The sequence below is a fragment of the Apodemus sylvaticus genome, chromosome 11, assembly GCF_947179515.1.
Source record: "Apodemus sylvaticus chromosome 11, mApoSyl1.1, whole genome shotgun sequence".
Classification (NCBI taxonomy): Eukaryota; Metazoa; Chordata; class Mammalia; order Rodentia; family Muridae; genus Apodemus; species Apodemus sylvaticus.
In genome coordinates this window covers 74,828,403-74,852,361 of record NC_067482.1, presented here as the reverse complement: position 1 = coordinate 74,852,361, position 23,959 = coordinate 74,828,403, and the positions used below count along the sequence as shown (strand labels likewise).

The following is a 23,959-nucleotide window of genomic DNA, read 5'->3' as shown; positions in this document are numbered from 1 at the left end:
CACTGACTGGATGCCCAGACCTAGTCAGGGGTAGGGAGTATACAGAGCCACAATACGGATGCTTAAGGAGAGCAGTCAGAGAACACTGGCTGGTAACTCCCCTAGTCATCTTTACATGCATAAGCCTCTGGGATGCTGGGCTGCTGGGCTGCTGGGCTGCAGTCACCTGCACTGGTGCAGCATGCCATTTCTGAGTCTAGCTTCTATTTTGGCTACCTTCACCCTACCCTTCTGTCTCAGTCAGGCACCAGGGGTGGTGCAGACAACCTATTACTGGGGAAGAGCTTACAACTCTCAGTTCTGGCATGTCCTTCACAGCAAATCCAAAGGCAAAAATTTGTGGAGAGCCTCTGAGATGGGAGCACTCCCCTGGGAGAGATCGACCCCTGCATTCAAAGAACGAGGACTACAGAGAGTCACCCCACACATACACCAGGAGAATGGTGCACTAGAGGCTGAGAGAGTAGTGACAGAAACTCGAATAGAAACTCTGAGTCAGGCAAAGCCCAGCCATTCCTGGTCCAGACTCAACATGATGATGGTAGTGGGGTCACTAATGTGGGTCTCAAAGGCCACCAGGCCTTAGTACCTCTGCTCCCCAGCAATGCTCAGAGTTGGCCTTGACACAATGTCTGTGGCCAGTTGGTCCCCATAAAGGATCCCTGCTTAGTAGAAAACCCACCCAGCTGAGTCCCAACTTCTTTCTCTGCCAGTTAGGATCCACTGTACTATCCCTGGGCCCCAGGACAAGCGCAGAAGCCTGGAAACAGGTTTTCTTATATACCTCCATAGACCTCTTCTTTACACCCCAGCCCTACTGGAAGCAATGGCTTCAGTTAGTTCCTTCCTGGTATTAAATCCATTTGCAATACTTCTCTATTCTGTACACAAACCCTTGCTCTGAACCCAGGCCATCATCACTTCTGTGAGTTGCTTTACCTATGGAACATACAGAAGTGATGCTGTGCAACCTCTGAGTCTACATGTGTCCACCTTCCACATCCCTTTCCTGGGGCTGTGCATGAGCCCAAGCTAGCATGATGGGCGATGAGGGTCACCTCTATCATGCCAAACAGCAACAAGCTCAGAGCTGAAAGCAACAGGCTTGTTTATACAGAGCCAAGGTATGCTGGCTAACACCCATTTTCACCTCAACAGGATCTAGAATCACCAGGAGGCACAATTCCATATGTATCTGTGAGGTGATTTTAAGAAAGATTTAACTAAAAGGGAAGGCCCATCTTGACCATGGGTAGGTAACACCATTCTATGGACTGAAGCATGGGATGGAGAAAAAAGGAGAAAGTGAACTGAGCCCCGGCATTTCCTGCCCCCCCCCTCCGCCTTTCCCTCTCCCTCTTCCCCCTCTTTCTTTCTCCCCATCTTTCTCCCTGTCCTCCTCTCCCCCTCTCCCCCTCTCCCCTTCACCCCCTCTCCCCCCTCCCCCTCTCTCCCTCTCCCTTCTCCCCCTCTGCTTCCTGACTGTGGATGCACTGTGACCCGCTGCTTCATGCATCTGCCATGGGACTGTGCACCTTCAAACTATGAGCCAACACCAGATCCTTCCTTCGGCTGCTTTGTCAGGGATCACAGCATTGAGAAGAGTTGCTAGTGAAGGTGCTCAGGGTCAGAGGCCATTATCCACAGCTGGGCTTACAGAGCCATGACTATGACTGCTTTTCTCCCTGACAAGCAAGCCTTCCTTCAGCCGGGAGACAGCCGCTCCAGGACGAGTTATCTTCTTACCTGCATGGCTCTTCAGTTTCTCACTTCCCTGTTCAGTAGCATCAGCAGCAGTCTCAATAAACCGGCCACAGGCTCAGACACGTCATAATCCCAGCACCCCAAACCCCAACATGCAGGAGAGAATGCCATCCATGCTCAGGCACATATCCTAAGCAGACCAAAGCTCAGGGTGATGTATGCATAGGAACGGTCCTGCAGCTCTGCACATTTTACATCTTCTTTACCTTAGTGGTAATTGAAAGTGACTCAGACGTCTAAAACCAAGAAAGACCTTGGTTAAACAAATGATACCTTCTTTAGATCAGGGTACATTATACAGCCATTAAAAATAGCGGCTGTGAAAACATGCCAGAGTGTAAGAAAATGTTTAATACATAATTCCTTTGGGATTCAACATTTATAAAACGTGTATATATTTGCATCTTAAAAAGTCTGGAGAGAATATTCATCTTTGTATATTAATAGTTTTAATCTCGTGGGGTGGTACTAACACAAGGATTGCTTTTATGCCTCATCTATTTTATAGTTTTTAAAAGTTCTGTAGTGATCATAAGTTATATTTAGCAGGGATTTTCTTGGTGGAGAATTTTTCTAGAGGGAAATATGTCAACACCCTTCCCAAGGTCCTCCCTAAATGATCATAGCCTTACCCAGTGTCCTTTGTAAAGGAGCAGAGAGGCCTGAGGGCTGAGAGCCAGGGTGACACCTTGTGGGTATTGTTCAGTTCAGCAAGACCCCAGACTCACTTCTGGTCTGAGACTCTGCTGGAGCAGAGAACACAGGAAGACCAGATCCTAGGAAGCAGGAGACAGTAACACAGGGAACACGTGGCTAGCTGTCACCCCAGCCCTAGGAGATCTGGCGGAGGCACGTGACCACTCAGAGTAGGATGTGGGACTGGGAAGGGCTTCTGAGGAAGAAAGAGAAGCTTCAGGGAGGACCCAGTCCAGGGGTAGGTGATAACAGTAGTAGGAAACTCCAGAGGGGGAGATCTCAATGTCCAAGGAGGGTTTGGGCTCAACACAGGCCTGAGACTCAGACCACTAGGACTTTCTCCATCAGTGCTATCTTTTATTCTCAAAAGAGCAATCCAAGACAGTCTATTGTATGGGGACCTAGAAGGTGGGGCTTATCTACCTGGGCCAATTGCCATCATAGTATAGAGAAGCCATGGCCCCTACAAAATAACCAGGAAGGCCACTCCAGGCAAATACTACCAATGGCATGCTTTTGGCCTGCAGGCCAGCTTTCTCCTGGGAGCTCTTTCATACATGGAATGACCACATCACAGTGTGCTTGCTTATCACTGTAGGGTGGCCATTCCAGCACACCAGACCTGGGTCAGATATTGGGATGCTGTAGGATGAGAAGGGATGAGCATCTCCAAGGCCAGGGTGAAGCTCATGAGACTGTCAGGTCAACTACATTGCAGGCCTGGCCAGAATAGGACAGCACAATGCTGCCATTACCCTCAAGAGCCTATGCTGCCCTCAGCACTTCTCTGTGATATAGTTTAGGATAACTAAAGGATTGGTATCTAGAGAAACTTGACAGAGGTTTGCAGGAGGTCTATCCATGAGGATGAGGAGGAACTGGGCTGGGCACTGCACAGGCAGAGCCATCCTGGGAGAGAAAACAATCTTCTTCCAGGATGTCCTTCTTAATGAGCTCCCTCTCCAGTAGAGTGGCATGTTTAGAGCTTCCATGTTTTTCCAAGTCTCATGTCAGTGAGGACGATAGCGCACTGTCATGGGTGGTTTCCTCAACTGTATCCCTCTACACTTAGAGTCTTGGGTAGCACGTATGGTCTACTGGAACTGAAAGTCTAGATAAATGGATGACAGATAGCAGATGAATGGATGAATGATGAATGCATGGGTGGGTGGGTGGATGGATGGGGGATGGATTCCTGGATAGTTTTAGGTAGGAATATATGATAAATGAAAATTATGAACAGATTAACGATGGGATGGGTGGATGAAGGATAAGGATGAATGAATGATGAATGGAATGGAGAATGAGTAGAAGGACAGTGGATGGATTGGTAGATACAGGATGATGAATGTATAAGTGGGTAGATGGATAAGTGGATCAAGCATGTATAGGTAGATGGATGGTTAGATGGATGATGAATGGGTAATGACAGATTAATAATGGGTGGGCAAGTGGAGAATTCATAAACTAAGGATAAATGAATAAGGGAATAGGTAGATGATGATACAGGGAGAGATGGATATTTGATGACAATGGATGAATGCATAATAAATAAATAGATAATGAATGAGTGCATGGATAGGTGAGTTGACAGAGCGTGAATGATGTATTGATACTGTCTAAGTTACTTCCTTGTTGCTGTAATAAAATACACTTACAAAAACAACTTAAGTCAGGAGGGGCTTATTTTGGCTTACAGTTCCAGAGGAATACAGTCCATGATGGTGGGAATGACATTGCAAGAGGCAAGGTAGACATGGTGGAAGGGGCAGAGGCTGCCTGGTCACACTGAATTTCCACACAGGAAGCAGAGAATGAACAGGAAGTCAGGACAAGTGTTCAGAGAGGCCAGCCAATGGGGGACATTTCACATTCAAACCACACAGATGGATGGTTGAGTGAGTGGATGGTTGGATGAATGGAGAACAGTGGGTAGAGCCATGGTTTGGTAGATGGATACATGAATGATGGACAGCTATACAAGCAGATGGTGGATGGATAGCTGTGTGGAAGGGTGGGTGAGGAAACAAATGGTGAATGGATGATAAATAGGTAAAGAGATGATAGAACAGAGATGAATGGAGGTAAGAGGGATGGAGAGCCAAAGATAGAGAAAGGGGAGGCAGGGAGGAAGGTTGGTTGGATGGATGGATAGATGGATGGATGGATGGATGGACAGAAGGATGGATGGATGGATGGACGGACGGACAGACGGACGGACGGACGGACGGACGGACGGATGGATGGATGGATGGATGGATGGATGGATGGATGAATGGATGGATGGGTAAGGGGACTACAGGGGACTGGAGACACAGAAGGATGTTTTTGAGTTTTTACAAATCTCATCCCTGGTTGGTCTGTTCCTCACAGTACAATGCAGTCTGGACTCCAATTCGGCCTCCAAAGTATTGGAATTACAGTTGTGTACTAGGACCACAAGCTGCTGTTTCACGTCAAATGATTATTTATTGACTATACTCAAAAGCTTCCAAGTCAGGGACCCTCTTGGGTCCCCGACCTGCCCTGAGGCTTGCTTGAGTTTAACTCTGTAGGCAAGCAGCTGAAGAGAAGCCATGTGATAAAGCCATGGGGGAGACAGAAGGGATCTCTGACCCCTGAACAATTCACAAACATTACAGACACCATCTTTGTGACAAATGCCATCTCTGGTATAAAAGCCATGTTTATAATAGCTATGGGCAATGGGTCTGGGTCGAACCTCTGGAATCCTTGAACAGGAAATCCCTGAGATTGTCAGGAAAGACAGGGACTGAGCAAAGATCAAAAACAACTTCTTTGTGTATACACACAGGCCATGCAAATCCTAGCAAGGCACTGAAATACCAGTCCAACATTGCAGGATTGGTGCCCTTCAGATGCCACCAGGGCATAGCACACTACCCTTCAGTGCTGCTCTCTGGGAGCTGTGGCTGCACCTATCCAGATTTCCTGCTGACAAGGAACCATCAGCAACCCATGTGGTGCCAGTTCTGGTCCCAGGCCCCTGACAGATGTACTGTGTCCCCTGGGAGTCACAGCTGCCTCATGGGTAGCACAGAGACCCCGCCTCCAGCTCTATCTGCCTCTCCTTTGGGAAAAGGAATATACACAACATGGTTTCTGCCCCCACAGAGGACACACTCTTCTTAATATCGAGAAATGTTAGGAGCAGTTGGCCCAGCCGTTGAGTTTCAGAGTTCTGATCCCTCCCACTTGGCACTCACAGACCATGATATCTTGGCACAAAAATATATATTGGGTGCCGTTCAGGGGCAGAGCGCGTGCTGAGTGTGTGTCAAGCCTGGGTTCTGTCTGTGAAAATGAGGTGTGAGGGAGATATTATGGAGAGATGGAATCAAATCTGATTTTAAACACAATGCCATGCTGATGCAATGATGTCACAGGGAAATAGATACGATATGAAAATCTGAAACCCCAGCTCTCTTGGAACATGAAAGCCAACAACAAGAACAGATTCCCAAAGTGTGCTCTGTGGAACACCATCCCAAGAATTAATCAACAGAACAAAAGGCATGATAAAACAAATCTTGAGTATTTGCATTTAGATGTAAAGTAAGAAATAGAAATGAAATTAAACAAATTAATGACAATTAAAATTTTTAAATGAAATGAATTAAAAAATAAAATAGTATGAAATGAAGGAAGATGGAACATTGCCTGAGGCCTATGACCGGGGAGCAGGCTGTGTTCAGAGAGATACTGAACGGTCCCTTCAGGCTCCCCCCTTCCTTCCCACTGAGTGTGCTTGCTAGTGTGCACAGCAGGGTCTTCCAGAACTGCCCCTGCCTCCAGTGATACTTGATCCCATGCCCTTCTCTCACTGCTACAGATGACCCTGTCACCTGCTCTGGCCCAGGACATTTCAGCAGGTGCCACTGAGCAAAACTACTGGAACACACTCCAGTGGCCACTTTGTCTCTGGAGCCTCAGTGTCACACACGTGGCAAATGCATCATGGTGGTCTCTGTCCTGTCCCTGTCACTGGGATGTGTACCTGCAGAAAGCCCAAGGCAGCAGCTTGAAGCTGGGTTTCCAGTCTTAAGTGGACCGCTCATCATACCCTGCCTGAAACAAGTAACCAACAGTCAGCCCAGGGCTCTGAGATGTCTAAGTTAGGCACAGGCACACTCCTGAGACACACCACCCACAGTATTACTATCAGAACATTGGTGCTTAAAGACTTAACTATAGCAAGATAAACTATGCTCAGGAGAGAATGTCTTTGTGAGAATGTGTATTGAAAAGAGCAAAAGGTCCCAGGCTAGAGATGAGGGGACATTTAAAGGAGAGATGCATCTTGACATTTGGGGTCCTGGAGATGGCTTGGTCTCCCTTCAAGAATAGGAAGGGATTACAAAAGACTTAAGAAACCTGAAAGAAGCAGGAGAATACAGCTGTGCCTATGTCATACAGAGGAGGCCTGTGACCATGAGAAGGGACATACCATCTCAGGAGGGCACTGAGTAACAGTCCTATAGCCTCTGAATACAAACTGAAGTCTGATGATGTCAAAGATATGCAGGGCTGAGCCACCCCTCTGACAAGCTGGCAAGATAAAGAGAGGAGACACCAGGCAGCCCTGCCCCCTGCCCTATCTCTGCCTGGAGAAGCAGCCCTGGGGTTCACTATGGCTCCCAAGTTCGCTGCTACCCTGACTGGAATACCAAACTCCCTAAGCATCAAAATCGCCGCCCCATGATGGAGAACACACACATCTGAGAGGATCCACATGCAATGTGAGGAAATTACCAGAACAAAGTCGAGAACATAAATCAAATGCCCAGAGCAGGGTGATGCTATTCATATCAATTTTTAAAACAAGCTCAGTGTTTGGTTGTCTGATTATAGAGAGTCATGCATTGTCCTGAACCAATATAAATTGTGATTTATATGTTGTTGTATGTGTTTGAATTTCTGCTTTATAGGTAAGCTATAAAGCAAACTGGAACGGTCCACCCCGAGCTTTGGATGGAGATTACTTCCAGGTAGACACTGGGGAGGGGGGCGGGGGCATAGCAGAAGGGCAACGGGTGAGTTTTATCTGAATCTATTGCTGTCTTTAAGAAAGTATGGCCTCTCCTGCAGAGAGGGAAGCATTTAACATCTACGAGCTGAGCTGGGTGAGGCTCAGCTGTGATGAATCCCACTACTTACCTGTGGAACACCTGCTCCTCATCTCCGACCCCAGGAACCACAGGACATCAGACTAAGTACATCAGAGGCCAACTGGGAGGAACTGATGGAGATTTAATGTGCACCCACCCGCCTCCGCCACTGCCGCCCCCCAGGATGGGGTTTTACAGCATTCTGCACTTTTCTCTATATGTCAAAGATTCCATAATTAAAGAGAAGCCAGGAGAAAGGGATGCTCTCCACCCCCAGACAAAGGACAGGTTCCAGTCAGGCCATACTGAGGGGAAGCCTGGATCATCCCACTCCAGCACCACTGAGGCTGTTCCTGGCTGTGTGTGTCACAGGCTCCAAGGTCTAATATACCTGTGGGATGCCACAGGGGCGGCTCTGGTACAGAATCCTCTGGGCTATGGAAGTGTGGCCCTAATCCAAACCCACCTTCTTCAATAGCCTCTTAGTGTAGATCCTGGAGGCTGTAACCCAGGAAGAGAGCAAGAGTAAATAGGTAGGCCATGGCCAGCTTTCTCCCGGCTCAGAACATGCCCTGCCTCCTTTCCCTGCTTGACAGCATCAGAACTGTGGTCTCTGGATTCTCCGATAATGACCTCATAAGTGTAAAGAATCTTCAAGGTCCCAGGAGTGTTTCCCTAGAACCACACTATCCCTATGACTCAACCACAATCCACGTATCCACCCATCTGTCTGTCCATCCACCCTATCCACTCATCAACCCACCTACCCAGCTGTTATTCCAACCAGCTAGCTACATAAGATACACACACACACACACACACACACACACACACACACACGCACACACACACCTACATTACCATCTATCCATCACCCCCGTCATTGGTTCACCCATCTGTCCACAGACCTATGCATCCAAGGCCAACATGCATCCCTAGTAGCAGCCAGTGCTAGATAACAGCACCCTGTGATCAACCGTAGGGTCTTGACAGGTCTCTGTGCTCATGACTTGTGTCCTGCTAATGGCCGAAGCAATAGAAGCAAAAGCACAGAAACTTCAGTGAGAGAGGTAAGGAAGAACCTTTTCGGGGATGGGGGTCGGAGCTCTAGACACCGAGTGGCAGGGCAGGTCGTTAAGGGAAACTGTGCTGAACTGAATGGGGATAGAGTCAGAACTGAGGGGCAGTGTTAAGGGCATGTCAGGCAGGAGCCATCACACACAGAGAGACCTACAGACACCCAGATAGGTGAAGTCCAGCTTGACCAGATGCTATCAGTGGCCTGTTTAGCACTGCAGAGACTCTCAGGCTGTCTGGAAGCAACAGGCATGTTGTCCTATAGACAAGTGGCATCAGTATTTCCTAGTGCTTGTTTAGAATGCAGCCTAAGGCCCCACCTCAGAGCTTGGCACCCTGATAGACATGTCAGCTAGATTCTGAGTCCTGGGCAGAGTTGCAAGGTTGAGCTGGTTTCTCTGCACCAGGCACATTCACTGGGGTAAAACAGCGCCCCCAGGTGGCCAACACTGGTTCTTGATGGGCCTAAAAGATGTGAATCCCACAAATAAAAAAACACAAGCAGGGAGTTTCAGTGAAACCCAAGTTATGTGGGAGGCCATTAGGAAAGCAAGCTTTAAAAAGGTTAGGGACAACAGTAAGGACAGAAGGCTGAGAACATGAACCCCAGGCCTAGAGCACTGTCCAGGGCCTCCAGAGAGGCTGATCTTCAGTGTGTCTGTAGGGCTGGCCCAGTTTTAACACTCAGAACCCAGAGTCTTGGGACCCATTCTGTTCCAACAGTCACTCATTACCCTAACTGCCTCTGTGCCTTGCCTGGGGGTGGGGGTTGGGGGTGGGGGCTCCAGGAGCATGGATGGGCCTGAGAATACTCTCCCAGAGAGGAGGGTGATAGACACACAGCACTGTGCTGGAAATTTCTCTTTATTTCATGTTACAGCTCTATTACAGAGTGGATACAAATATCACACAAAACCCCCGGAGACCAGGGGCACCCGTACCCTCAGACCCCCATGGTGGCTCCAGCTCTGCCTGCCAGCCTCCACATCTGGGCCATCAGGGGTTTCGGTGGAGGGTTGGAATGGCAGGTGTGAGCAGTGAGGAGGGACTGAGTCCATCCGCAGCACCGCGCTGTGTGTTTGTCAAGTCCCTGGGACTTCTGGGAAAGGGTGGGTGGAGACACAGTAGCCAGCTGAGGAGGGCAGCCAGGATCTAGCTGTGGATGAAGAGGGACAAAAAGAATGTGGTTGGGGAGCAGAGGACAGGGCAAGAACCAGTGGCCATTTGGGAAACCCAACACCAATGGCACCCCCAGAGCTTAATGCTGGAGCATGCCAGGGGCTGAGTGGCAGCTCCTTCAAAGAGATGTTCATGCCCTGAACCCCGTGAATTACTAGGGGTCTTTACAGAGGTGGCTCAGTTAAGATTCTTAAGATGCGATGTCTCAAATCATCTGATCAGACCCTAAATCCAGCAGCCATTGTCTTTAGAAGGAACACGCAGTGAGACAGTCACATGGGGGTGGAGGCAGAGGGCTGACTCTATAACTCAGCTGGTAAAGTGTTCACTGTGCAAATGGGAGAACCCAAATTCAATGCCTGGAACCCACGTTAAAAAATGCAGACATTGGGGTACACTATTCTAGAGCTGGGGAGGTAGACAGGAGGAGCCTGGTGTTTGCTGATCAGCCGGCCTAGCCCACTGGGCCAGCTCCAGGCCAGTGAGAGATTCTGCCTTAAAAACAAGACGACAATCAAAAGGAATGTCTCCAAAGGGACGGCACCGAGGACTGACCTTTGGCTTCCACAGGCATGTGTGCACGTGCACCTGTAGTGTGCCCACATGCGTGTGCACCTGTGCAGTGCAGCTCTGGACATATGCACCTGCACACATGTGCACCCACATACATATCAACATGAAGCAGCAAGAACTCAGTGCCTCAGCCACCGGGGACTGGCAGGGACATGATGGGCCTCCCTTCCCAGTCTTCAGGGAAACACCGGCCTGTAACACCACGGTTTGAACCCTGGACATCCAGGACTGTGAGAGCCCCGGATGTTTTTTTAAGCTCCCCAGTTGTGGTCATTTGTTCCAATAACATTGTAGCCACTGTGCCCAGAGGTTTAAGGACAGACTATACCAACTCTGGCTTGAGGAAGCCTTAGCCAAGCCCTGTGATCTCAGGGAAGGAGGAGACAGGAGACTTCAATTCCCTGGTGCCAGTCAGCACATCCTAAGGCAGGGATGTCTCTCCCAACCCATTGTACTGTTTGCAGGATTCAAGTCTGGCAGGAGATGCAGAGAGAAGGTGCTGGTGATGATGGTCAAGGAAGCCATGAGGGAGAGGCCCGCTAAACACAGAACAATTAAAAATGCATTCAGCTTCGATCTCCTAGAGCCATTCCCAGAATGTAAATACCAGACCTGTCATTAAAAATGTATTTATTGAGATTACACAGGAGAATTCTTGGGAGGATCAGTGTGCATTCAATAAGTGTGTATTTAATAAGCCTGCTTAATATGTGTTCCCCAGACATTGGCACCTGAACCACGCATTCCATGGGCCTCAAATGCAGACAGCACGTAGGCAGCACCCAGGAAAGCACAAATAGCATGCTCTCAGCCTCTCGGTGCCCCTCGCCCTGTCCCAGTGTGGGGAGCAAGACAAGAGCAGATGACATTCCAAAGAGAAAATATGACCGGAACAGCATGGAAACTGTCCCTCCCTCGCCAGGAAGCAAAAGGATGCTGGGATACTGACAAATGTCATACTAGTGCTGTGAGCACTAGACCCTCCCCTGGGTGGGAACTGTGAACACCAGACCCTCCCCAGGAGGGAACTGGGAGCACTGGACCCTCCCCAGGTGGAAACTGGGAGCACCAGACCCTCCTTAGGTGGGAACTGGAAGCACTGGACCCTCCCCAGGTGGGAACTGGGAGCACCGGACCCTCCCTAGGTGGGAACTGGAAGCACTGGACCCTCCCTATATAGGAGCTCCATCAGATCCTATGTCACTTCACTTAAGGCCACCAAAGTCATTCCAAGAAAAAGAGTGAGAACAGGAAGGACAGGCCCTGCTTTTTCACAGCACCATGGGCATGGCCAAGGCCTGCAAGAATCAGCTCGAAGGCCCATAAGTATCCAGGAAAGTAATGGTTGCACAGTCCTCAGAACTCTGTGCAGAATGGAAGCCTGGTTTATGAGCAAAAGAGAAAGGAATGCAAAACTTGAGCTCAAATCTTCTCAGACTGTTAGGTCTGTGCAAGCACATCAGCACAGAAAAAGCATAACAGAAACCCAGAAAGTCACTGCAGCAGCGGAGAGATGGGGGAAGTTTCTGGAAATGACTAATGCTTCTGAATGCATTTTTAATCGAGCCGAGGAAGCGTCTGGGTGGAGAGACAGTGACGAGATGAGAAAAATTAAGATCTGTTGCTTCGCTTTGGGGGAAATCCAAATTTAGACGTACCGTGCTCAGGATGTTTTGTGAGCTGCCTCTTTCCATCCCTTCACCTCCCTCTCCTCCATTTGGCCCATCTCAGACAGATGAGGAAACTGAGGCTCTGTGAAGAAAGGCTACCCAGGCACAGGGCTCTAACGGGGTAGTTTGGCCTCTGGGGCTCCCTAGGTACTTCTGAAGAAATCAGAGCCTGTCACTCAGGAGTCCTACCCTTCTCTGTCCTCCATATCCCCATGAGTTCCCAGTTCGGTCTCAAACCCAGGGCCAACGGCCATGCTGCCTATTTAACCCATCAAAGCAGATGCTGGCCTCCAGGTTCTTCCCACAATCCCTCAGTCCCTTTGTACCTTTGGATCTCCAGGCTGCTACACCCCTTTCTTGCCTCTCCCTTCCCTTCCCCCTCTCCCCACATGCTGCAGCTCGGTCTGGTCATGCCCCCTCTGGACTCTAAGGCTTCCTTTTATCTGACATAAGTGCACTTCCACAGTTCCTCAGAGAACTCATATTTCCTTTTTCATTTCTTTTTCATTCATCTATTTTTTTCATTTAGTCCCAAAGTAAGCAGCACCTTGCAAAAGCCCGAGTGCCTCAGTGAAGCAGCTCGCTACCCAAACACCAGACTCCATTCCAGAGAGTCCCACTTCCTGCTCCTTTAGCCAGGCTGAAAAACCACTCCGAGCGGAGGAAGCATTCTGGAAAGCTCTAGGGAAGGTGTCTGAGGGGGTGGGTAACAGAAGCCCAATTGCTGTCTGAAGTCTGGGGTAGCTGAGGATTTTTTGTTTACTGCACATGAAGAATGACGGCCAACTCCGTTCATGTGGCAGCACAAGAGACCGTCAGCAGACCAGGAAGGTGACCGTGTGTGTCCCTGTGCCCTTGCCGTCCCCAGGTGATGCCCCTAAGCCAAACTTCTAGTGAAGCTAAGCCCTGCTAGGATTTTATGTTTTATTCATGTGTGCATCTTACATATGTATACATGTAGATCTGTGTGCTGCGTGTGGCGCATGTGTGGAAGTCAGAGGACAACGTGCAGGAATCAGTTCTCTTCCTCTGTGCAGGTTCTGGGGATTGAACCCGGGTCGTCAGGCTTACTGGCAAATACCTTTACCCACTGAGCCACCCGGCCAATCCACCACTGGAATTTAATGCCTGCCTTCATTCTGTAGCCATGTTCCCCCTCCTCAAGGGCCAGAGCAGTAAGATAAACAAGAGTGTCAGAGCTGACCCTCCGCACAAGAACACAGCCCGTGTCTGACCACTCTTTTCAGGATTGTCAGGAGATGAGTTCCCGGCTAAGGGAGCTGGCCCAGAAAGGTTAGGGAAAGCAATAACAAAAACACAAGGGGCTTAAATATCACAGTGACCTGGGAAGTTTGGCCCCCAAAGAACACTGTCATCAAGAAAAGTCCACCTGCAGGCACCTTCTGAACACTTCCCCAGCATGCCACAGAGATAAGAAAGGCGGGATGTTAAATCCCACCAACAGGAGCAAAGCCAAAACTAAAGAGAATCCCTATGACTCGGAGGTGCAGTTGGCTCAGCCTGCGAGTCATTCCGATGTGGGCGCCGGCCTGGTCCAGCACACTGGAGACAGAGGCAGGAAACTGCGTGATAAGTTTCCAGGCTAATCTGGGAGACAGAATGAGACCCTATCTCAAACGAACAAACGGTCCCAACCGGCAGGTATTTTTCAAACCCAAATTGAAATGAATTAATCACTACTGGAAAAACATACAGAGAAGACAAAATGATCCACACGGAGAATGACTGGCGGGGGTGAAATTCCCATGGGAGGAAAGATACCACCCCCCCACCCCCACCCCCACCCCCACCCCCAGAGCCGAAGAGGCCCTCATGCTCCGAGCAGAACGGAGAATGAGAATGGCCACCAATCTCTTCCTCCTCCCTCCTCTCAGACATCAAAGACGGGCTGCTGTCCTTGGGTCCAATTCATGTTTCACATATAAAGAGATATCCCGCCTGGGTGGGTTATTTATTTACAGTTCTTTGGCTAAGCCGGAAAGAAAGCAAAATACCCCAACAATGAGGCCAGCCTGAGCTTTGGGGGACTTGGGAGCTGCCTATAGAGCCCAGAGCAGAGCCAGGGATATTGTGCAGTGACCTGGATTCACGCTGCCGGCCTCCTCCTCCGGGGAGGAGGCAGAAAGAGGCAGGAGGAAACAACAGCAGAAAAGAAGCGGGAGAAGAGGAGCTTTCCAAACGGTTGTCCATCTGCCAGCGCCCTTTGTCCCCATGACGAAACTCCTAATCCGCTCTCAACATCTCCATTATGCCTTTCTAGCCACAGAGAATTGAAGCCCACCCCCACCCCCACCCCAGCCCCGCTAGTGGGCAGGGGCCGCTTTCCTGGGTAGGACTGCAGCCTCAGCCAGGAAGCTGGGAGATGATGACACTCAGGTGTGAGAAGAGAAAAACCCAGCAGGCTGACTTACCTCCACAGAGAACTTTCCAGAACCTTCCCCATGTCTGCATGGTAGTACTTGGTCAGGATCAAGATGACCTGTGGTGTCAACAGAAAGGAAAATGTAGACATCAGCTGGTTTTAAGGTTTTGAGAGAGGGAGACAGTGATACTTTCCCGGAGCTTGGGGTCGTTCAAACCCCGCTGCCTGAGTATCATAACGCTGAGACTTGGGCCTAGTTTCTTCTTTGGAAACTCCCCTTTTCTCTTTAGAATGACTCTGAAGACATCCCAACCCATGAGAGTCACCAATTAACTACCACTCTGTGGGAATCACTAAACCCAGCCTAAGATAGTCCCAAATGGTGGCCAAATACTCAGCCAGGCTCTGATCCCACTAGGCACACCCTGATAGTCAACACTGCAACTGTACAGGATCTCTAGTCGCCTAGGAGACAAGTCTCTGAGTGTGTCTACAGGAAGTTGTCTAGATTGGGCTAAATGAGGTGGGCAGGCCTTGAGGTCATGGTACCACGCCATAGGCTGGGCCCTGGGCTCAATACAAAGAAGAAAGTGCGCTGACCATCAGCAGTGCAGTCTGGCTTCCTATGCCCCTGCTGCTGTGCCCGCCGCCATACCTTCCCCACCGAGATGGACTGTACCCTCAGACGGTGAGACAAAACAAACCCTTCGTCTGGTGCGTTTCTTCTGCCAGGTATTTTGCCAATGCAATGAAGAAAGTAAGCAAAGTAAGCAGCACGTGTATTTGGCAAGCTTCTGGGGACAGGGCTGTACGTCAGTGCGTCAGTGCGTCAGTACGTCAGTGTGTCCGTGCGTCAGTGTGTCAACACATCCCCTGCAACTCATGGAAGTTGCCCCTGAGGCTGTGCTGTCATTCCTTGTCCTGGACTCCAGAGCGATGACAGGGGTTGGGAGGTGAGGGTGACAGCCAGAGGGGTCTATAAATCACCAGCTGACACTTTTATTTGTTAAACTACTCAAGACAGGTGGGGGAGGCATGACAAAGCAGGAGGAAAGAAAATACAACTTCTCGGAAAAATGGAAATTAATGTGTTTCAAAGCACTCGAATATTTTTCAAAACCCATGCTTAGAAGAGAAAGAGAGGGAGAGGAGAGAGAGAGGGGGGAGGAGGAGGAGGAGGAGGAGGAGGAGAGAGAGAGAGAGAGAGAGAGAGAGAGAGAGAGTTGGTCAGGCAGCCCGGGGGGAGACAGAGATTGATCTGCAATTACTCTGCTAGCGGCTGGATTCTCATGTACATCAAATTCCATTTCATTCACTGCCAGTCCATATTACCAACACCTAACAGTCCCGTTGTCATGGGAACCCTGGGAGGTGAGCCTGGACACCCTCAGTTCTGGTAGAAGCCCTTAGCCTCCTTAATTTGGGTTACCACACTGGCCATGTTCACCGCTCTGCTCCTTCCTCATCAAGAGCAGAACTTTCCAGGCACCAGGTCCCATGAGGCTGACTGATCAAGTATCTGTTTTTTCCCTGATGATTAGAGCGGGGAGATAGGAGAGTGGGGGTGTTGGGGAGCTGGGACAGCACATAGCGGAGAAGCAGGGATGATTAAAGAGAAAAGCAGAGCCTTGTCAACGGAGGCAAGATTGGCTCTCCCTCTCTCTCTGAACAAAGCGATTTTCTCCCGTCAGCCCATGGTCTGCCCAAGTCAGAGATGATCCTCCAAACACAGAGGAGGCAGGCAGAGTGACAGAGCCACGCTGGACAGGAGACAAGTGTGGTCTTAACCTATTGATTTATATTTCATATAGTCTGCTATCCCACGGGGCTTCCGAGGAGCTGGAGTGTGACAGCTGGAAGGGACTTCAAAGTCAGTTTTACCTACTTGTTCAGAATGAAATCATCACCCTGTCCTGGTCCATGGCCCAGGCCACCAGGTGGGGCTCACCCTCCTACCTGGGACCAAGTCCCTAGAGGCTCAGAGACTGAAAGGCGGGACTCCAGCCTGCATACTTAGATTCTAACACTGTATGTGGTCCCCCCTCTCCCTCCTGAGGACTGGTACCACCCTGGACCATGCCTCTTGCCATATTCAGGCCAGCCAGACCTCTACAAAGGTTGTGCCCTGCCTGGCACCCTCTGCCCTTACATTACCTGTGGCGGTTTGAATGAGGACGGCTCCCATAGGGTCAGATTTTTGAATGTTTGGTTCCCAGTGGATAGACTGTTTAGGAAGAAGGATTAGGAGGTGTAGCCTTGTTGGAGGGGGTGTGTCACTGGGGTTGGGCTTTGAGATGCCAAAAGGCCATGCCAGGCCCAGGCTTGTGTTTGTACCCTCTCTGTTTCTGCATCTGGTCCACAGATCAGGATACAAGCTCTCAGCTATTGTTCCAGAGCCATGCCCGCCTGCCAGCTTGTTACATTCCTTGCCATGATGATCGTGGACTCACCCTCTGAAACTGTAGGCAACGCCCTCCCCCCCAATTAAATGCTTCCTTTTATAAGTTGCCTTGGTTATGGTGTCTTCCTAGCAGGAGAACAGTATTTAATATACTACCCCATTTCTTGGCAGACCTCTGTCTGCACCATACTGCCTCCAAGATGGTTCCTAGACCCCTGCACTTGGTCCAGCTCCTCATGCTCTCTGAATACCACAAAGCTCTTAGCTCTGTCCTTGTGTGTGTAAGTGAGAACTTGACAGTCTCCGGGCACAGTACACACCGTGTTACAAACATGCTGCTAGGGTGAAGTAACAAAACACTCAATACGATGATGCCAGCCATGTGTCTTCTTGACTCTGACTGCATGGTCACAAGTCATCTCTACTTTCACAAAGAGGACACACCATCCAGTCCTTGTTTAGGGGGGCAGGGTCCCTGTGACACCAACCTCTTAACTCTCGGTGGGACTTTGGGCATCCAAATCAGAGGCCTGAGGTTATCTTGCTAGGGACCACTGAGATGAAGTGAGGTTTGGGAAGCCAGATAGCAAGGAAGTCACCACCTAAGATCCCACTCCTCCCATGTCCCCGGTCTCCTGAGCTGTGGTAACAAAGCACTAGAAAGGACAAAGAACCACAGCCGTGGGAATGGCTGCACCCTGACAAGGGTGAACCATGTCCCAGGCCTCTCTCAACACTTCACATGCAAAGTTCCCAAGATGGCCTAAATTCTGTCCCTCTCCCACAGACGGAGACAAAACACAGAAAGCACAAATGTTTAGCCAAACTATACATGCTCTGGGCCAAACCGGGCCTTCATTCTGGGTCTTCTCAAACTAGCAGGCTCCTTCCCTGTCGTGCCCAAAGCAGTTTCACTAGCTTTTTTTTTTTTTTTTTTTTTTTTTAATCAGAAGTGTCTCCAAGGAGTTCAGAACTGCAGCATGTTCTTCAGGAGTCCTAATTACAACTGAAACCTTCATGGAGCGGTCCACAGTATGGGGGTTGGGGGTGTCTCCACAGCTTTGGGCACTTGGATGTGCACAGGAAGAAGATAGGAAGGAAAGGCTTTCTTGCTTGAAGCTGGCCACCCCTGGCCCAAAGGAGCCCTGCCCAGAGGGCAGGAACCACCAATCAGGGAACAGAAGCTCCCTGGGGCAGCAGTGGTCACTGGTCACTTTTTCCTGTCACCCTGTGTCTCAGTCTCACTTCTGGTCTTCTTGGTCTTAGGGACTGGTTCCCATTTTGTGACTATCTCAAGGGTGCTGGTTATCTATTCTGCTGACTACAAGTCATGAAGGGCCGATCTGACCTTCACTGACACATCACAGGAAGAGACTGTAACAACCGTGCCCCCCTTAATGCTGAGGAAACTAAAGTACGAGTCTGAGAGACGAAACTGGCGTCATCCACAGCTACACACATCTCATGCCCAAGCCCACCAGGGCTTCCCTGGGTCCACTGCTCATCGCTGTCCCCAACCCTGGTGACCTCACTGTCCCAACATAAGACATAAAGATTCTGGTGGTCCTCTGAGGTGCTGTCACCCTGGAAGCCAAACAAGACATTCAGTTATGGGGGCTCTGAGGTCCCTGGACTGGGTTGTAAGCCCATAAAGAACAGGGCCTGGCCAACACGACCATGGAGGAGATGAACCCAAGCTAGCAATATAAGCCCTTTGAGCCTGTCTCTTCACCTTCTGTAGAGCTCACTCGTGAACAACCTGACATGGAGGCTCTGGTGTTTAAAAGCACGACTGCCATGGGTCAACAAGTGCACCAAGGGCTCCCTCACAGTCTACCAGCATCTGCTTGCAGGGCCAGCTGTTCTCAGGATGCTGTTGGTGGGCACGCCAGACCATCACTGCTTAGGGGAGAGTCTTAGTGTCTTCTGACACTGAGCCTGTCCTTGCTTTACTCCAGGTTTTATTTCAACACAGCGTGAGTCGAGAAATCAGCAGTTTACAGAGCACCCCCGAGGCCTTAAGAGCAGCACTAAGTCTGCTCTCCACTCATCTGCTCATCAAAACTCTTGCTGCTTCCTCAGTGGCCTTAAGGCTAGAAACCAGGAAACCTGCTGAGGTCCACGCTTTCAAAACAGCCAGCAGAGAGGGGTCCAGAAGCAGTTTGCCTTCCCCGGGGCCAAGAATAAACAGAAAGAAAAACAAAACTCCCAGACTTAGTTCATGGTCAATCCACAGAGACCATGAGGCAGCAGAGAGCAGGTGACTCCCCACAGGAAGGGAGTGGGAAGAGAAAGGAAAGGGCCTCACGACTGCGGCCCCCAACAGCACCTGAGGAAAGTAAGAGGCCAGGGTCAGCTGGCCATTTACCACAGAGGCGTTATCAAATCTTCCTATCCAAGCAGGACAACCCACCCTTGATGTGGCCTAGCCTGGAGTCTTATTCCCCCTAGTTTGACACCTGTCACTAGGCTTCCCAGATCTAATTGTCTGTGCAGGTGAAGGCCACAGCTCTGGCACTCGTATTCAGAAGCTGGCCTGGTGCTCATATTCCATTCAGCCACCCTGGGATCAGATTGAGCTCCTCTGTCTCCTTGGAGGCCTGGTCCTCCCCATACTCATCAACACTGCTCAGTCCCTGGTAGGCTAGCCTCTGATAGGTAGCCCCTCTCCCAGGACCTTGTTACTATGGCTGTCACTTGGGCCTTTGCACATGTGATTCACATGCCTGTGTCTTAGGGTTTTATTGCTATGAAGAGACACCGTGACAAAGGCAAGTCTTAGAAAGAACAACATTTAATCGGGGCTGGCTTACAGGTTTAGAGGTTCAGTCCATTATCATCAAGACAGGAACATGGCAGCGTCCAGGCAGGCATGGTACAGGAGGAGCTGAGAGTTCTACATCTTCATCTGAATACTGACTTCCAGGCAGTTAGGATGAGGGTCTTAAAGCCCACACCCACAGTGACACACCTACTCCAATGGGGCCACACTTTCTAATAGTGCCACTCCCTGGGCGGAGCATATACAAACCATAATAGCCTGGGACACTCCTTCCTACTCTATGTTGGCTTCTCTTCAGCTTTATGAAGCTCTCCTCCTCCAGGAAGCCTTCCCGTAGGCTGAGTGCTCCAGGAGTAAGAAGCCCCCATTGTCTCCAGAGCCTAGCCAGGCGCCAGCACATTCATAATTGCTGAGTAAATTAACCAGCTGAGGACCAGCTCAGATGAGGCAGACGAGCTTCCGGTGAGGCATTCCCCTCTACCTTATTCATAACCTGCTCAGGTGTGGAGACGGACTCTAGCATAGGGGAATGTCGTGCCAACCCTCCAGAACCCACATGCTTGGGGTCAGATGCTCAGCCCGAGGTCACGGATAGATCTGCTCTCTCTGCTCCCTGTTGTGTGATACACTGCTCCTTGCAGGAGGTACCAGAGAGCTAAGATGCTGGTGTGGGAACAAGCCATGGGAAAGCCTTTTCAACAGCAGCAAGTAAGTGAATCCCTGTAGTCTCCACCCCACGCAGGATATGCAACTCCACACAGCCCTAGGTGCAGGAGGGGTAACCACTCTCACTGTACAGATAAAGTAGGGGAGCAGAGATGAAGCCACACCCCTGAGGTCACACAGCAAGCACACTGCGGGGATTTGAATGAGGGAATGAGTGCAAGATGCTGGTGTTAACAACGAAACTGGGATATGGCAAAACATTCTGACACAAGGCACAGGGGCCTGATGGGAAAGCAGCCAGAGTGCACACCTGTGGGGCCTGCATTCCCAGACCCCAGCAATGACAACTCTACGCTTGGCTTAAAGATTCTAAGCAGGGTCGTGGCTAGAGTATAGCTGGTACAAAGTGGGGGACAGTGACTACACTCACAGGTGTTGGTGCACAATAGTCTAGAGAGGCTGTGGACCCTCCCATGGTGGTGCTTCCTGCAGCAAGTCACAAGCTCCTGGCTCCTGAGAAGGCAAGTGCTTCTTCAGGGCTGACCCAGTCTCCACACCTTCCATCCCTTTCTAGAAAGGCCTGGCTCCCTTGGCCTTCAGCAGGAGAGGTTCCCAGAGTTCCACAAAGCTAATGTTTACTATTGTCCCATGGACATTCAGGTAAGACAAGACCTAAACAAGTCTCTAAAATTAAACAGGAGTTCCTGTCCCATTTCAAATTCATCAAAAGGTTGCAGCCCTTCAGAGAATGGTTGTGCAAAGGTGTGACACCTGTGACCTGGTGTCCCTGGGGAAGGGGATAGAGATGGCAATACTCCAGGAGGCAGGAGACCATTTTGATTGCACTAACCAGAAAGAGCTCTCGCCCCATTCCTAGTATTCCTAGCAAATGAAAAGCTCTGGGGCTACTAGGCTCTCAGGAGGCCTGTCTGGGCCAGAGGGAATTAGACATGGCCTAGTTAAGCTTACAGAGGCCCACGACCATGTTCTGCAGATAGCAGCACACCTACTGTGCAAATGGCCGCAGTCTGCCAGGGAGGTAGCCACATCTGGGGCAGGGGAGCAGGAGCCCTAGCCCAGGATGACCCCTGCCCTTCAGCATGAAGCAGGCTAGCCATCACTCTGGAGGCCCCAAGGTTGAAGGCCTTGGGCAGGGCACATCTGTGAAGCAGCCGTGTTCCACTGACTTAGGTAACTATGGTGGTGTGGGCAGTGCCTTGCCCTGAGTTAAAGACACCCATTCCTGGTGCAGGCCACACACACAACCTGCCTGAGCCTCAGTGTCCCCATCCACCCAGGTGGGGCAGGAGTTGGCCAGATCCAAGAGCCCTCACCAGGAATGCCACAGCCAACCACAGAGTTTATTCTTAAGCTACCCAATGGGCTCTCCTGGAAGGCCTCACCTGCCACCCAGATGCAGAGGAAAGCCTTGGAAGCGTCATAGGCAGGATGGGCAAGGCGGCCTGTTTACTAGTAAGGCTCTTTCAAGGACCCTCCTACACTACACACTATAGTGGAGACATTAGCAGCTCTGTCCTTAAGCAGGGAACAATCAGAACAGCCAAAGTAAACCACAAACCCATTTGTCCTCTGACCTGGCAACTACACAGATGTCTTTCCCCCGAAACACAGATGTTAGAAGCCCCAGTTGAAGACTGTATGGGGCCCACTTCTTCCAGCCCTGGACTGGGAGAAAGCATTCTCCCCTGGAAATCTAGGCAGCACCATCAGGGAGACTCACGGGCTGTGTGAATGAAGATGGACAGGGATACCCCTGAAAGCCATAGCATGCCACTTGCACATGGGGACATGGAACAAGGAAGGACCCCTGGGAGGACTGGTGGAACCTTTCTGAGCAGCTCCTGGGGTGGGGGGTGGATTTCAGCCAGACACTTCCAGTATTCATCTTGTTCTGAACAAGGGCTTCTCCATGTACCAAAGAAAAATTTTAAATAAAACTGCCAGGCTGCCTCCTTCTAAGACACCCCCCCCCCAATTTCTCCATCCTCGAAGCAAGCAAGTCTCAGATACAGATGTATTCTTTGCCTGGCCTAAGATGTCAGGTGGACATAGTCTCTCTTTTCTTTCTCTCTCATATATTGTATCCTGACTGCAGTTTCCCTTTCCTCCCCTCCCCCCCCAGCTTTTCCCTCCTCTACCTCCCCTCACCCCTAGATCCACCCCCTCTCCACCTCTTGTCTCAGAAAAGAGCAGGCCTCCCAGGGACACCAACCAAACAGGGCATAACGAGCTACACTAAAACCAATCACATCAAGGCTGGATGAGACAATCCAGTAGGAGGAAAAGGGTCCCACGAGCAGGCAAGAGAGTCAGGGACAGCTCCACTCCCACTATTAGGGTTCCCACATGAACACCAAGCTACTCAGTCATAGCACATATGCAGAGGACCTAGGTCAGACCCCTAAGGCTCCCTGATCTCTGCGAGCCCCCTTAGGTCTCTGTCAGTTAATTCTGTTGGCCATGTTCTTGTGTTCTCATGGTGCACACATTCTTAAGGACCTAACATGTGGCCAGTTCATTGGTCAGTTTTATCCACCTTACTTCTCAGACTGAAAGCCAAAGCATCAAGACAGATTCCATCTTAGGACCATCAGAAGACCACAGTGCTAGAATCAGACCACAGTGACTAAGAACCCATTTTCTGGATTAAGCCCTGGGTCATTCCCAGCCTGACAAATAACTTTAGTACAATTGAAACCCTATTCTGTGCTCCCAACAACCCAGATCCTCTCCCCTAGAAGGCAGCCAGCTCAACACAGGTCTTGCTACCTACTTGCCCAAGATTCCTCCTCCCTCCTCTATGAAGAAATCAGTTCTATTTGAGAGAAATGGACGGGGCATCCATCCTTTTGCCAGGGAGAGGAACCATGCTTAAGAGGAGGTGGGGAAATTCAGCCACATTAGAAGGCCAGGCAGCGGTGCTGGCTCACCAACTCAGAAGACCTTGGTCAGGTCAACATAACACCTATCTCCAATAACCCCATGGTTCTGACTCAGGCCCTGGCCTTTCTCACATCTGCCCCCAAAGCCCTAAAATACCATCTGCCAATGCCCAGGATCTCAGTCTCTAGTAAGTTGTCAGTGGGAGCTAAGCCCAGCCCCTGAGTCCCCCGCAAGCTAGACTCTTCGTGTATATTGCCTGTGTTCCTTTCTCAAAGCCCTGTGTCCAGGGGCTTGTCAGAACTCTGGCTGGAAGCACTTACTGTGTGCTCCTCTCTGAGAGCACCACTCTGCCATCAAGGGATGCAGTGAAGACAAAGTGAGTTCAGGACGTAGCCTATGCAAAGTAGTTTGAACATGCTTAGCCTGTGGGAAGTGTAACTATTAGGAGGTGTGGCCTCATTGGAGGAAGTGTGTCACTGTGCAGGGTGGCTTCGAGGGCTCCGAGCACTCAAGCTCTGCCCAGTATAGAAGAGACAGTGTCTCCTGGCTGCAGTCAGATCAAGATGCAGAACATTCAGCTCTTTCTCCAGCCCCATGTCTGCCAGGATGCTGCCATAATGATAATGGACTGGATCTCGAAAACCGTAAGTCAGTCCCAATGAAATGTTGTCGCCTTAATAAGAGTTGCCTTGATCACGGCGTCTCTTCCCAGCAATGGAAAACCAAACTAAGACA

The 23,959-nt window shown here is 50.2% G+C and overlaps 1 protein-coding gene across 1 annotated transcript in view; it reads right to left on the bottom strand.

Moving 5' to 3' along the window:
* Positions 1 to 23,959, bottom strand: part of Sorcs2 (sortilin related VPS10 domain containing receptor 2) — a 380,275-nt gene that overhangs the window by 197,725 nt on the left and 158,591 nt on the right. The window contains exon 2 of the mRNA XM_052199229.1: positions 14,521 to 14,588. Within this exon, the coding sequence (XP_052055189.1) occupies positions 14,521 to 14,588 (68 nt within the window). The remainder of the gene's footprint in view (positions 1 to 14,520; positions 14,589 to 23,959) is intronic.